The following is a 15,786-nucleotide window of genomic DNA, read 5'->3' as shown; positions in this document are numbered from 1 at the left end:
ACAAACTAAAAAAATCACTAAATAGACACAAGTGCATAAATGGCATTCTTAGAAGTAAATATGGAATATACCCATTCTTGGAAGGACCAAATTCTCACTTGTCTAATTTCTAACCTCTTTCTGAAATGTTGATATTTTGGTTATTCAGAAGTTTTCATTTTGTTGCCTCCTTTGAAACATGCTTTGAAACACTGGAGATTTTTTCAGTGGCTTCAATGGCCTAAAGCAAATTACCTAAAATCAGAAGAAAAATAAAAGGTTAAAAGGTCAGAAATCAAAGTCTTTTTCTTGGAAAATACTTTGGAGAGAGGGCGGTGATTGGCTAAAAGATCTGCGGTAGCAGGGAGCTGCTGCATACAAGTTCAGTTTCGTTTCAATGAGAACCAGCCCATAAACCATTGACAGAGAGTCAAAGGTGCTTTGTAACTGAGGTGAAAATGTCCAGCTCTGCTTGCTTGTGTCATGAATATCATATAGGAACTGTTGGTAATAAAAGTGATACCATTGTCACTGAAGCTTTCATTTCCATTGACATGTAGAACTCACAGGAAAAATCCCACTACTGTTTAAGTCATTCACAGAGTTTAATAAGAATCTTATGAATTTCATATTACACTAGAGGAAGCTCTAATTTGTTTCAAGAAGAAACTGTTAAGACGTTATTTGTGGCCAGCACCAAGATGGGCTTATGTTAGTAGCTAAATGACATTTTAAACATTAAGTTTCATTAGAAATCACTTTTTAAAAAGTATTGAGTTTCTGTATTGTATGTCTTATAAAGCAAAGTTAGACCAGGAAACTAGCTACATCAGCTTTCCACCTGTTCCATCTCTCCAGAAGCAATAAGTAACTTGTGCTTTTCTTCCCTTTTTATGTTTGACTGGTCACAGCTAGGGCTACTTTCCTCAAAGCAGATGAATTGTATTTTTTCTTTCAGTTACTAAGAGCAGAAATAATACACACAAATAATAATAAAAAAGAAATTTACTGTTCAGCTTTACTATTTGATTTTCTTTTACCTGATATATTTTTGTTTCTTAGCTCTAGGACCTTAATTTTTATTCCTAATTCTCTGTTCAAATTTGTTCTTCATTCTCTCCTCCTAATGATTGTATTTTTGCTTTTGTGGTTTGAAATATACTGGCCAGCTGTTTTCTGAAAGTGGTTAATCCCTGCTGCACCTGCTGCAGCATTCAGCATCAACATTAATTTATTAACAAAAGGTGAAACAATGGTTTCTTATACTTAAACCATTTCTGTTTATATTTAAAAAAAAAAAAAAAAAAAAAAAAAAAAAAAAAAAAAAAGACAGCACCCACACTTAAAAGTTAGCCTAATGATTTCTGAAAGACACGGCTTCTGTAATCCCTTAAATATGGGCTAATATGGTATAAATTATAATTTATGAGTGTATAATCTAGGGCACTTATTGTCAGGACCAAAAGAAACAAGTGTCTAAGAATGTACATCTGGGAGATGAATAAGACATCCTGTTTGTCACTAGGATTGAGGTCAATAATATCCATTTTAAAGCAATTAACCCAGCAGGCTAAGTGATGTGGAAATTATCATGCTGAAAGACTAATGGGCTATTAAATCCATCTTGCTTCACTACTGATGGGTATACAAAATTAATCCTGGGATTAGGTATATTGCATCTGTGGTAAACTGCCACTGCAAGATTTGTATATGAAGAGTTTTCTGAAAAATGCTAAGAAAAATCACAGCAAGTTTATCTGACAGGAATATTCACTGATTTGCTCTGTTAAAAATTCAGTCAACTGATCTTAAGTTTGTGTGATTTTACTTAAGCAGCATCTTTTTGTTGATGAATAGGTACATCTTAGTAAAAGATCAAAACAAAGTCACAGTAACATCCAGACAAATCACTATTGATTGTTGACAGTTACTTAAATCAAGAAAATTTACCTGTGAGAAATGGTCAGACAAATATGATTGAATTACATAATTGTGTTTATTTGAAATGTCATTTCCCTTCAACATTTTTTATCCACTGCTATGACACTAACATAGTAGGAAAGGTAAAAGATTGATAGCCCAGCATTTATTTACATATAACAGTTATTTGTGGGAAACAGGCCTCACAATAAAAAGAAAGGCTCAGCCACATCAGGTTGGTTGCTTTTTTGTAATGCACATCAATTGTCTATAGTTTTTTGCGGTGTCCTGTTCTGCTAGTATGATATACACCTAAATCCGTTAGAGTAATATTGACTTGGGAGTTATTCTAAGCCACCACAGGAATGGAAGTCTGAAATTCAAAGCAGATGTGCTGGCTCTCAGGATGACATGGAGGAGTTTGAAAGCATGGGGCAAGAGGCACAAAAACAAGAGCTAGCAGAAAAGTGGGAAGTATAAAGATTATATACATATATAAATGATCAAAAAGCAATTATTCTTTAATCTACTCCCTCCCCAATTTGTTACTTCATGCATTAATTTGTGTATTAACCAAAAAGCTTTACTGTGTCCAAGTGAGACAGATCAAAGCTGTGTAGGCTCAGGTATCAGGAGTTAATAGCAAGTCACATACTCTGCTAGCTGCAAAGTAAACTATTTTTTTCTCCTAATCTGAACAAATCCAACAAGTTTGAAGAAGAGGACTGTAAAAACATAATGTCTTTCTAAAGTTAATGCAAGAGATTGACATCAAAGGTAGAAAAAAGCCTTAAGTCTCTTTGCATTTGTCTTCTTTCTTGGTGATAATTACTAAGAATGAAGGCTGTGCTGTAAATGATCATGTAGATGAGCTTCTTACAGCCATTAATTTTTCTAAATTATTTTTCTAAGTTGTTTGAATGGAATGTTTGAATATATATCGAACCTTTGCTTGAGTTAAATCTATTTCCATGCAGTTCAGTTGAATCTAACTGAAGTTGAGCGATGGGAAGGACTGAGATTTCTCAGATGGACTCCCACATAGCACTGCTATCTTGTACACATCTCTTTTTCTCTTCACTATTCACTACTTAAATTTAACTGATTTTCATTTCTGTCATAAAAGTGCTTTCCTTATGCTTTCTTCATCTTCTACTTTGGTTTTGTTCTCATAAAGCCACAAAAATTGTATATCCATCAACAGGGTAAAAAAGAAAAAAAATCTGTTACTAATTTTAGCTGACTAGAGGTTTGTTCAGAAGAATTAGTAGCTGTTGTTTTATTTAGAATTTGTTAACAGTGGTTAATTGAACACTGTGCCTTCCTGAGTGGCACTTACTAGGAGCCCTTTTGAATTTGTCTTAAGATGTAAGAGTTCATTCAGTGAAGAACTGTTATGATGTGGGAGATTTTTGCGTACAGGATTGTCCCACTTGTGAAATCCAGGCCAGGGCCATTTCAGCAAAGTCCACCATTCCGAAGTTCAAGATGTTTTTTATTTTTTAAATTTAATGAACAATATGAATAGCTCAGGAGTCCTGATTCTCTTTGTGCTTTCTATCTTGGTCAGTGATGTTGAAAGGTTATCAATATTTCAACCTTACCCCTTTGTTTGACACAGTTCTTGAATTTCCATCGTGCCTTAAGCATACGAGATCATATTCCAGTTTGTAATCACAGACTAGGCAGTGGAAAGAACACGCCTATCTATATACAGTTGCAGTGAAGGCAAATCATCTGTCAAAGGAACATCTCATACATGAGGTGACTGTATTTTGTTTTTAAGTTCATCCTTACAGGCAATTTTCCTTATTTTTAGGGTGTAGTCAATCTTCTTACTACTGATTTTGATTTGGCTTGTTTTTATTTTCCATTTTTCCCTAAGTTCCTGTAGTTGAGTGATGCTTGATAAACTGCACCATAGGTGCAGCTGAAAAGCATTTATGTCACATGGCCTTTCAGAGAAACATCCCAGAGGAGTGGTGGGGCCCTTCAAATTGAAAGAGGATGATATTCACATGTGATCCTGTAAACAATAGAAAAGTAATAATAAGCCGTATCATAGTATCCACTTACTGGGCATGCCCATGGGAGCACACGCAATAGACGAGGCAGCCTTGGGCCTGTGGGTAGAAAAAAAGATTGTGGAAGTGATATCTATAAAGCTGGAAGGAAGCAAATGAGTGAACTGGGAAAGAAAGAGCTGAAAGACGTCTTGAAGATGGAAAGACAAATTAACTTTTGGTTCAAAATTGAAGAAGAAAGAGATATGTTTAGGTTCTGTTTAAACCAACAATTTCTTTATTATTCAGCTATCCAAACTAGTAAGCTAGGAAATGCTCTCCCAGCTCTATGAACAGCAACAACTTAATTGTCACATTAATCTTTATATGACATAAATTATTCTGTGAGCTATGAATGAGGTTTGTATTTAAAGCCCAGTGTATTTTCAAGTTCTGTTCTTCAGTACCTTTTCCACTTGACGATGAGCATTTCCTGCCTGTTTTCTGTGAAACCCCCATGGGAGTGAAGAGAGGTCTTTGTTCCTTTCCACTAATGAATCTAAATTATTGATTAGTCAGTCTAATTTGTGGAAATGACTATCAGTTAGTGCTGTCTCGTTTGTTTTTATTTTGCATTTTGTATTTATTTATATTTTTACCAAGTCTAAGTTAGCACCTTAGATTTGGCAAAGAGAATTAGAAGAAATTTAACAAGCATCTTCACTGGGAGACATGCAAAGTTAGAACAGAGAGAAGTAATATTTTCAACCAATTTTCTCTCACTTGCATATGCTTTACCAAATTCCTGTGTTCTGCTGCAGACTTTTCTAGAATTTCAATTCTTTCAAAAAATATCAATTGAACACTAATTTGTAGAACAGATTTTACTTTTGTGAGTAGACCTCCTTTGGTGCTGAAGCAGTGTGCACAACTGGGATCTACACGCAGAAAACAGAGCCAACATTTGGTAATTCTCCAGGTCTTGTATTACCATAGAACTGTAGGCCTGTGGTGCTACGAAGAAGCAGAAGGCTAAGTTAACTGGAATATATAAAAAAAGTCAAAAAGGTCAAAAATGAAGGAAAAAGTGAGCTGAGTCTAAAATGCCAAGAAAAGGCACAAAACACTTACCACGCATTCTCTTTGTCTGAAGCACGACACTGGTAAATACGTGACTCCAATGTAGCAGTGTGTTTATTTTGCCTGATGAATGAGGCGCCTTGTACACTGCAGTGAAAGAATCCATGTAAATAAGCAAAAGACTAAAAGTCACATAAGCATCCATTTGGAGTTGAAGTAAGGCAAAAAAGAACAATATTATCTCAGTGCGGAGTAATGATGATGGACTTGAAACAGGGAAACTTGGGAAATGGAGCTTTCAGAGGTCAGACATTCAGATAGATACTAAAAGAATGTAAGCCACATAACACAAACATGGGAAAATTCAGTTCTTCAGTCAGCTAGATTATGAAAGAAACTTTAGAAGTGGACTGATAAAAGGAACCCTGATGCTTCAAATTTAGTGTAATGCTTTTTATTACTGTAATTATTAAAACCAAGATACTATCAAGACTTTTTCCACGAATCCCTGAGAATTCATCACATCCAAACTGCAGTTCTGTAATTCAAGGAGGACAAGAGAAAAGGGCTTTGCAACTGTCAGCATTAACAAGTTAGAAGTACACTAACAAGATGCACAGCAAATAAAAATCCCCTGGAGAATGTAGTAAAGGTTAATGCAGTTGGAGTGGATAGATACAGATAATCCTTGGTAGCTGCAAGCAGCCTCTTAAGGGAGGTTTTTTGCAGGAGAGACCTAATCTCAACCCATATATGGAAGCAATACTGCTAAGACAAACGATATTTTAGCAGATTCTATGTTATTTAGTTTCAAAGTAAAAGGGCAAACCCTCAAATTGCTGTTTAGAATGATTGATTTAACATGAAAAGTAAATCCCCTGACATTTGGGCCTCTTGTACATTCTGCTGTACAGCACAAAAGCACCTTCAGTTCTTCTCCTTGAACTGACTCTTTTCAATACTGCAAGTCATAGCTGGAGGTGCAAGCAGCTTAAATAACATTTATTTCAAGAATATATTCTCCAGTTGAGTGGCAATGACTGGCATGTCTCTTTGAAACAATGTATGCAAGTTTCAATTAAGAAAGCAGATTTTGAAGGTATTTGCTGATAAGAAAAACTGGACAAGAAGGAAAAGGAAAAATGCCCATCAGCATGTGACTTAAATGACCTGACATGAAAAAGAAGCTTTTTTCATGGCATAACAAAAATAATTTAAAATTTAATGCTTATCTGCTTAAATAAATTTATATATATATATATATATTTTTAAAGCATAGCATTCTACCTAATGTGTTTTGGGAACTGGAAAAGAGAAAGTGTTCAGAACAAAACCTTGCTTCGGTCTGTTTTTTTGGTTCAGTTTGTGGACAAGATGTTTAATGGAAAAGAATGAATAAGTACTCTAAAGTAGCACAGTGACTGAGAATTTTGGGATAACATCCATTTTGATCCAAACTCTGCCTTACTGTTTGCTTACAGCAAACAAGAGATTTTTAAACAAAAGAAAGAAACTAAGCAAGCTCCCCATGGTACTTTGGATGAAGAAAATAAGCAGCAAAAAGGAACCTGGCTATTAATAATTCCTCACAAATATGGAAACAAAAGTCTTTCAGAAGCTATTTGCCAGTATAGTATATCTTACAGCTTATGACTTTTAATCAAGCCTCTTGTAATTGTTAGGAGATCTGACACCATTGGTATAATTCCCCAGAGCTCCCTAAGTTTACACTAACATTCCTGAACTACCAAGATCCACTTTATGAATATACAAGTTTCCGTTTACAACCCAAACCTCCACGCATAGGGTTGTTTCAGACCTCTGTACTTCACCACTTAAGAGCCAGCTTTCCAGTTTTTCATATTCAACATATTCTTGACCAGTTTACAACAGTGCTCTGATGCCACAACCACCCTACAGCTTACATTTTCCCACCCTGCATGTACGTGTGTGCAGGCAGATAACGGCCTCGCTGCGATGAGCACAGATGCAGGCAGAAGATAGAAAAGATGTGTGTGCAGCAGGGCCAGTGAGCCCTGCAGTGAGCCCTGCCTGCAGCGCCCAGCCCACTGCTTGCTCAATCAGTTACCATTTTAAATAAAAGAAAATAATTAAAAAATAAAATAGGAAACATCCAAGCCAGCCAACAAAAACAAACAAACAAAAAAACCAAACCAAAACAAAAAACCTACACAAAAAAAGATTTAAGTTTAACAATGATTACAAGAGAATGGCTCTTTGGTAATTACTGGAAAGTTTCAGTTTTTATAGCAGAAGAAACATATGAACTCATGCAGTCATTTGTCAGAGTAAAGTCTTGTTTTGCACACCCAGCCTTTCCTCACCGACTGCTGTCCAAACCCACCTGCCAAAGGGTTTAATTCTGTTCATCCTCATTATAAACCAATTGATGAACCTTCGGAGCACCATCCACAGCCTCAGCTTTGCTCCACCACACTGAGTGCTTTTTGCCTTTGTAGGGAGCACAGACATGCCTGCCTGACCGAAAACATGCTGCAATGACATCTCATGATACTTGGAGTAGAAATTAAATACTTAACAAATATTTCCACTGCAAAGGAAACATAAAAGCAAAACTGTACAATGATATAATGAATGGAAAATTATACCTAAATCACTCAAATCTAAGCCCATTAGCCCCCTAGTGATGAAAGGACGATCAGATTATCCAAGTGGTTGTACTGAGCTCATTGTCACAGTTGTTACTTGATGCAGGAGGTCTGTGTAATGGAATGAGCAACCTTCAGATGCAGTTTTACATCAGGCAACAGTTTTATTTCTGATGGAACTAAAAAGCCATTTTGTAAACACATTCACAGTTCCATTATTGAAATTTAAGAGAATAATTATCGTTAGAATAATTATCAATTAGAATTGAAATCATCATTTTCTCCCATCGTTTCCTCAAACATTCTCTGACATTGGAATTATTTCTACAAAATTATTTTGTTACTTAGTAATCCTAAACATTGATATTTGTTCGCAGTAACTTCGAGGATGAAGCTGTACCTCCTCGTTCTTTTTTTAAAATTATCATTAAAATAACGTAATTGCTTTCCCGGACCAAACCAGGACTTTTAGACAAGTTATCGCCCTCTGGTGGTGGGCACTCTTTCCCCAGTCGATGCTATTAGCGCACTAATTCTGGGACATTTCTTCGGTTATATGAGCAGTTTCTTAATTAAGTAGCACTGCCTCCGACTCTGCAGCAGACTGCAGAATTACACCTTTGTGTAATCTGTTGTTTTTGTTTGTTTTTTTTTTTACTTTTTTTTTCCCAGTGTAGTTTTAGTTTTAATATAGGAGAGTGATTACCACTGCGCTTCCTTCAGCCTTAAAGAACACATAATGATTTTCCCATAGCTAGACTTAGTTATTTGTTTGACCAGGCAATATCCCCTGCTTTATTTCATAATCACAGATCTGGGTATGCCTCCACAAAGCTGCCATCTCAGTGTGATGGTATAGCTTAATTGATACCGTGTGAATGGTGGCATCGTTCACTGAAAGCGGGCAAGCAAGAGAAAGCAGAATGCTTTTAAAACTGCCCAAGGTAGAGCCTTTACACATGGACCTCCCACACTGGTCAGAAGCATTTCCTCTTTCTACCAGGTGGAAAAGTTGGCAGTGGGGTCTTTTCCCCCTCCACCTATGCTGTAGGCTACAGAAAGAGATTGATGTGATTAATTTTGATTGCCTATATAAAGTATATAAAGTCTGAGAACAAGTGAGCACAGGCAGCAATGAGCACTTGCTCCATTTTTAATTTCCATCTCAGAACAGTCAGGTTCTGCAGCTATTTCCAGAAGAAACAGCGGGAGCAAAAGGCTAAACTCCTTTCAGTCTGGAGCACCATCTGTTTAGAGAAAGGATCATTAAACTTAGCTATGATGGTGATGGATTATCTTGGCGACCTGAGCAGTCCCTCACAGTCGTCCCATACCTGTACAGTTCAGATACCATACCTGAACATGAAAATATTAGTTCAGTGATTTAAAAAAAAAAAAAAAAAAAAAAAAGCACAGTCAAAAGTATAATTGCCATGGACTGGTAGAAACCTTACATTTCTTACATTGACGTAGAAAAGGATTATAATGTTTCACTCTGGCCCAAGAGTGCCCCAGTTTTTATGTGCACTACGCTGAGCTGTGCTGCTGCCACCCCCTGATTTAAGAACCACCAACCACCCTTAGTGCTCTGATTCTGTCACCCTGGTTAGCTGGGTTCCCAGTCTGCACCTGTCCACCACAGCAGCTGGATGCTGACTGACCAACTGGTGACCTTTTCATTTTCTTAACTTATCAACAATTTCTTAGGCAAGCCAAAATGATAAACACACTGAACTGGTGCCATCAGATCAGTGAGATCATTTTGAAAAGTTAAAAAACAAAGTGTCCTTGCATGCTTGTTTCTCTACAATAAAGGCATCTCTTAATGTTAAACTTCAAAGCCAAGTGTACCTTAGATGAGCAACCAAATAGTTCTGAGCCTATTGAATGTTTACCACAAAACTTATTAAAGTTAAGGACAGGAAAAAGTAGGGCTCCTCTAACATCTCTGCACTGCATCATCCTCCCTCCCAAGGAAGAATGAGAACACATCTTTTGATGTTTTTTATTTCTTTATGGCTTTTTATAGCATCAGAATGCCAGAGCAGCTTATCTAAATGTGTGATTTATTGTAAGAAGTAAGAGAGCTTGGTGCTAGAAATTTCAATAATGCTGTAACTTTTCAGTGTCAACTTCAAACCCCAAATTAACAGGGAGATACCTGTAAAGTGATTGTATTTTAATGTCCTGCCTTTAAGTAACAGCAACAATTAAAATGCAAGCAATTATTTCTGGACTTTTTTTTTTTTTTTTTTTTTTCCAGAAAATAATAGGAAAACTTCAGTAATTGCAAGCAGAGGAAGCTGCAGCTGAAAGAAGGATGTACATGGAGTGTTCAGTTACATGACCAAACAGCTTGGAACAGCAGCACACACACATACTGGGAACAGAAACAATAACAGCTCACAAAGGCATCCTAAGATGTTTTTTCTCCTATTTGCTTAGCTGGGACCAACACAGAAAGACTTCCCTTAATTTTCTTAAAAGAAAGGCAATTTTACAACACATTCCGGAAAAAGACAGTGGATCTCAGTGATGGAATCATAGCATCACCAAGGTTGGAAAAGATCTCAAAGATCATCCAACCATCCACCTATGACCAATATTTCCCACCAAACCATGTTCCTCAGTACAACAACTAAACGTTTCTTGAACTCCTCCAGGGACAAGAGGAGAGAAGTAGACTAATAATATCATTTACACATTGTTTATGTAATATTTTTGGTAAAACTAAGTCTAGATCAGTAGTAAAACTGACCATGCATTTAGTGGATTAATGAATAGCTTTTTTGGTTTTTTTGTTTTGTTTTCTTAAGTCTACTTACGTCTGTCTAAGCATATTTGCACGCTCATACTCATCACTACAAAGATAAGAAGGAAATAAAAGAAAACAGAAAAAGCAAGGGGTTAGAAGATAGAACTGTACTTTAGTCAGGATGTAGCTGTTAGTACACACATGGCTATTTTAAATTAGTGCAGAACAACTTTTGTGTTCTTTCAGTTAACAGTTATGGTTATGACAAGTATGGTTTGGACAAGTTAAGAGGAGGATAAATGCAATTACAGTTACAAATATCTGCATCAGATTAAATGTAGCACACAGGAAGACATAATGAAGGCTGGCTGACTGTTGAGATCATGTCAACCTATTACAAAATTCCATGAATGCCATGAACATACCCTTTTCCACTGCTGTCAGTTTATGAATATAATCACAACAACTATCTGTAAAATGAGTCGTGCAGTGGGTTGCAAGAATGAACCGATTCTTTTCCATCAGTCAGTTACTGACATGCTGCTTGATAGATACTGCCTTCTGTGAGGAAGGAACAATCAGTGGGACATGTAAATGCACTTGTACTCAATACCCGGGGCAGAACCAATGCAAGCAGCTTACAAAGTACTTTGCATCCCAAAAATTACTGGGTAATACCACAGTCTCTAGCAGACAAAAAGCTGTAGGTTTCCCTGCTTATTTTTGAAGATATTTAATTCTGTAAATCTAACCAATTGTTCAACATCACTGAGATAGCAATGCACGCTGAGGTGCCAGAAAGTAAAGCAAAGATACCACAAATGCATTTCTGACCATAAGAACCTCGAAAACAGGGCACCTTTACCTACAAATCTCCTTATTTTCCACTCACACCTTTATTAAATAATAATCATAATAATAAAATCCTTTTTCCATGTCCCCAAAAGATTTCACCCTTTGAGCTCAAAACATTCCATATGTATAATACACAATACATAGATTTCTCTTACATTAAGCAGTTTCCTTCCAGCATACTAATCAGTAATCCACTTCTCCTAGGATTTATTCTCATATTCCAAACTGTGAGACCACAGTAAGCAGATCTCGAATTTTCTTTTAAAGTAAACTGCCAACACACTGCCCTTTCTCTCTCTTAAAATACAGCTATTTCAAATAGTAGATAGATCTAACTTAGAATGTACAATAAATAAATAAATAAAAATCACAACTGTCCTTTTTAAATAGGTAAAGGTAAAAGAAATACCTAATCTGAAAACTAAAAATAGCAGAAGTTATTTCAGAGTCAGCTATTATTCCCCTGAAATATAGTGACCTTATTGGCTATGCTTATGTAAGTGACAACAGATCACCTAGATGGAATTTTTAACCTAACAAAAGTAATTTTATGCATTTTTTATGTTTGATGGATCTTTCTGCTCTCCTTTTATATTCAGGCTTTCACCCATTCATTTTACTATGCCAGAATCCAGCCAAAAAGTTTTGTTGCTGTCTAGCCACGGAAGTGTTTTATACATATGTCATAACAAACACAAGACACACATTAATAGCAATCAGTTGGGTGATTTTAGCTTGTCTTTAGTTTTCTCTCTTGAATATACTCATTAATCTGTTTCAGTCAAGTAGAACAAAGCCAGATCTCATTCTCACTCCCAGGGCAGTAGGAAACACCACCTGCACTGCACCACAGACCTGCTCAGCAGCCACAGTCTCACTGCAACACATCCTTCGCATAAATGCAAAATAAAACCAGTGCTTTCAATGGGATAAGGTAGAAACACTTCTTCCTTTAACTACTGTCCTGCATTCAGCATCTTTCCTTTCCCCTTTGAGGGCTCAGTCCCAATTTGCAATATAATCTCACTGAAGTTTAAAGGAAACAATTCCAAGATACACAAGGATTGTGCAGCTGCCTCCCTATGTGCCATCCTCTGATACACAGAGTTCCTATTTAACAGCTACATTACAGAGGTACCCAAGCATAACTCAAGTAATTGAAAACCTTTAAGACAGCTACAGAGGGTGCAAATAACACATACACGGATTTCACTGATCCAATACCTCAGTCACATGACCGCTTCGGATAAATGTCTGAAAGAGTGGAGAAAAATGAAGTTCCTGGAGCATAATGGAAAAATAGATCAACCAGTAGTGTTCTCATTTCTTTCAGCACAAGTCCTCATAATCCTTATTTTCCTCTTTACAGATTTCAAAATTAAGAATACTGCCTTCCAGATAGTATTCCAATAATAGAAACCAATGTGCACAGCAAAAAAAATAAAAATTAAAATTAAAAAATGCTGCAACCAAACAGTAAAATTTCTAACCGCCATTTACTTTCTTCTTAAATTGCATCACCACCAGTGTCAATACTATTGACATCACATTCTGTTTTCACCAGGTCAAGGACAAATGGATCCAGATGCAACTCACAGACCAACGCTGCATATTAAATTCTATTCATCTTATTAACAATACCCTCAAAACCAGCCCCAAGGAGGCATTCAAGAAACTTTTTTCTATAGATTTTGACACACGCTATTAAACATCATTAAGAACCATCTCCGGTGATTTATGGAAAAACTTCTCAGCCAAAATACATAAATTCAGGAAGAAAAAAGAACTTTCACTGTTTAGGAAAATGCCTGGACATTAAACACTATACAAAAGACTTCATTATTTTATAACCATATTTAATTTGAAAATTCCAAAAACTTAAGATCAGAAAATCAAACTGAACTTTGCTCTCCTAAAGGCGTCTATGTTCAGCATGGAAGCCATTCATTCTTGAGAGAAACTGGAAATAGCTTTTATCATCTAGTTACTGGTGATAGCCTTTTCAGCTGTCCATCCTTCTTTGGGTTTCGAGTAATCCCATGGCCTCCTGTTCTCAGTGTACCCATACAGCTTCCGCAGCGCCACGCGGGCAGCTTCTTCCTCTGCAGCAAGTAGCGTTTCCCCAGGCCCTTCAGCTATTATCTTCTTATCACTGGGAAAAAAGCAAACAAAACGTTTTCGTCAGAATCCTGAACACTGTTGTACATCATGGATCAGTGCTGCTAAATGTTTTTTCTCCCAGCCTGTCAATATTGAGGTAATTTCTATATACAGGCACAAGTGCACACATTTCTGCTGTTTTTTCTTGCAAAGGTGAGCTACTGGATATTCAGCAATGGAAACTCAAATCAGAAAGACATCCTCTTCGTGCAGGAACAATACTCTGTTCACTGAGACTCCTAACACATCACTGATTGTTCACAGTGTTCAGTTTCTGTTAGCCCTGTTAAAAACATGCAAATCCTTTACTTTGGTCAGCTCAACCAATCTTTTCTTTTCCCCCAGTAAGAAAGCATTTTCAAAATCCCTCAAAAGGAATCCACCTCCCTTGATGTCTCCTCACCATTCTCTAAGCTCTGCATACAGCTGCAGTCCTTCCAAATCTCCTCAGTTCTGTTACTGGCAAAGTCCCTACATCCTGGCTCTGGTGTGTGTCTGATTCAGACTTCAAAGCTCTTTAGTCCAAGAATGTCTTTGTGCTCTACTCTTGACAATGCTTAAATGGTTGATTTTACACAGAAGTCACTGCATGGTTTCTTTTATGTAATAACATGACCAAAAATCACAAGTAAAGAACAAAAGGACCATCTTCTGTCCTCCCCTCTCCCCCAACTTGAATCCATTTAAATACCATACTAACCAGTACAGCCCAACGAAGTACAGTGGCAGAACTGTGTTGACCCCCAGCTGTCTGGTAATTCTTGGTTCTGGAGCAGAGATATTTCTCTTGGCCAACTCTTCCACCAGCAAGCCCATAGGATTTACAACTTCCCAGACCTCAAACAGATCTTTTCCAATCAGTTGGGGAATTAAAAAATCCTAAATAGAAAAATATTTAGAAGTTAAAATCAATGGAAAGGGGAACAACAGCTCTAGCTCCTAGTGCCTATGAATAAAAATCCAATACGAGTCATTAATGCACCTGACAGCAGATATCTGGAATGAATGATCAAACCACGTCCGTGCTACAGCATGGCTAAGCAGGACCAGGAGGCGTTGCTGAGCTCTGCTGGCTGAGCTGCTCAGTGTGCACACCAAGCCAACCCGCTGCCACCTGAAAGTGCAGCACCTGCCTGAGGGCTTCACAGTGCTGCCGGGCAGTTCTGGTGTTAACACCCAGGAGGGAAACCAAGGCAGCAGGCTGCACATCTGCAGGGTCTGCCAGAAGCTGGAGGTACCACGCAGCTCCATGTGATTTACACCCATTCTGGCCACTGTCTTGTCTGGTAACTGCTGCTGGCTCTTACACAGACCCTCGCCTTGTATTGGAAATGAGATTTTAACAAATAACTTCTCCATTTCAACACTAGCAATACGTGAAAAGGGCGAGAGAAAGGACAGCAGCCGCCCAAACTACTTTGTTACACTGCAGTTTAACTGAACGTTCCCATATGAAAAGATCTTTGGATCTTTGCACTGCTGAGCTTTTTTGTTTTGGAGAAAGAACCAAACAACCTCTCTGGATCTCCAGTCACTGAGGTGCAGAACAATACATACTTTTTGCCTTTCTTAACTTCTCCTCCTCCCCCTCTCCCCTACCTCCGACATGACCACTTATTGCTATCGGCACAAAAAAGCCACAAAGGCCGGCGCACCCTGACGAAGAGCCCGGCTCTCTCGGGCCCGCTGCTGCCCAGCAGCGCTCCCACCACCGCGAAGAACGTGGCGTGCAGCACGGCCGGCGGCGCGGGGAACTGCGCGCAGAGCGCCAGGTCGGACAGCGCCAGGTTGTGCGCCACGTGGGACACGAGCTGCCGCCCGGTCAGGAAGGCAACGAGCGCCGCCACCCCCGGGGCGGGCAGGCGGGGGTAGGCGGCCTGGAAGCTGCGCGTCAGGTAGGAACGCGAAAACGACATCCCTCGGGCGGAAAGCTCCGCGTTGTCTCGGAGGTTGAGGGCGACGGCGTCTTTGTCTACGCCGAGGTCCCGGCGCTTCGCCTCCTCGCTTTTAATGTAACAGGAATTCACGAAGGCGGTTTTGAGGAGATCTAACGAGAAGTTTTCCCGCAGGCGGTGGCCGAACGCCTGGATCTCCGCGTGGTAATCCCAGCCGGGCTGCTCCGAGCTGCGGGCGAGGAAGGAAACGGGGTCAGAACGAGGCGGTTCCGCAACCGCGAGCGTCCCCCGCCCCCCGCCCGCCCCTCGGGTTCTCACCGCCGCCGCGGGGCCGCCCGCAGCCGCTGCTGCTCCAGGTAGGCGCGGAGCCAGCGCTTCTTCTCGCGGTGCGGCGCGGAGTCCGAAAGGAGCCGCCCCGTCCCGGCCGCGGCCAGCAGCCGCCGGGAGACCCGCAGCAGCAGCAGCCCGGCGGCCATTGCGGCGGTGGCGGAGCGGAAGGTCCGTGCGCT

The 15,786-nt window shown here is 39.0% G+C and overlaps 1 protein-coding gene across 1 annotated transcript; it reads right to left on the bottom strand.

Annotated features, from left to right (window-relative positions):
* Positions 1-12,534: 12,534 nt before the first annotated feature.
* Positions 12,535-15,786, bottom strand: MRPL44 (mitochondrial ribosomal protein L44). Its single transcript, XM_031596343.2, has 4 exons — positions 15,596-15,786; positions 15,038-15,506; positions 14,083-14,261; positions 12,535-13,374 (listed from the first exon to the last, which is right to left on the bottom strand). Exons 1-4 carry the CDS (start codon positions 15,751-15,753, stop codon positions 13,203-13,205), a joined length of 978 nt encoding a protein of 325 aa, XP_031452203.2. The 5' UTR covers positions 15,754-15,786; the 3' UTR covers positions 12,535-13,202.

Source organism: Phasianus colchicus, chromosome 10 (assembly GCF_987193195.1).
Source record: "Phasianus colchicus chromosome 10, bPhaCol1.hap1.1, whole genome shotgun sequence".
Classification (NCBI taxonomy): domain Eukaryota; kingdom Metazoa; phylum Chordata; class Aves; order Galliformes; family Phasianidae; genus Phasianus; species Phasianus colchicus.
This window is presented reverse-complemented; position numbering and strand designations above follow the sequence as displayed.

What these genes read in the sequence shown, in the direction of transcription:
- MRPL44 (XM_031596343.2), bottom strand. Translation starts at nt 15,753, where the DNA reads ATGGCCGCCGGGCTGCTGCTGCTGCGGGTCTCCCGGCGGCTGCTGGCC. An exon ending in GAGCCGGGCTCTTCGTCAGG is followed by an intron (nt 14,262 to 15,037) that starts GTGCGCCGGCCT and finishes TTTTCTATTTAG; the next exon opens with GATTTTTTAATTCCCCAACT. An exon ending in TACTTCGTTGGGCTGTACTG is followed by an intron (nt 13,375 to 14,082) that starts GTTAGTATGGTA and finishes CTTTTTTCCCAG; the next exon opens with TGATAAGAAGATAATAGCTG.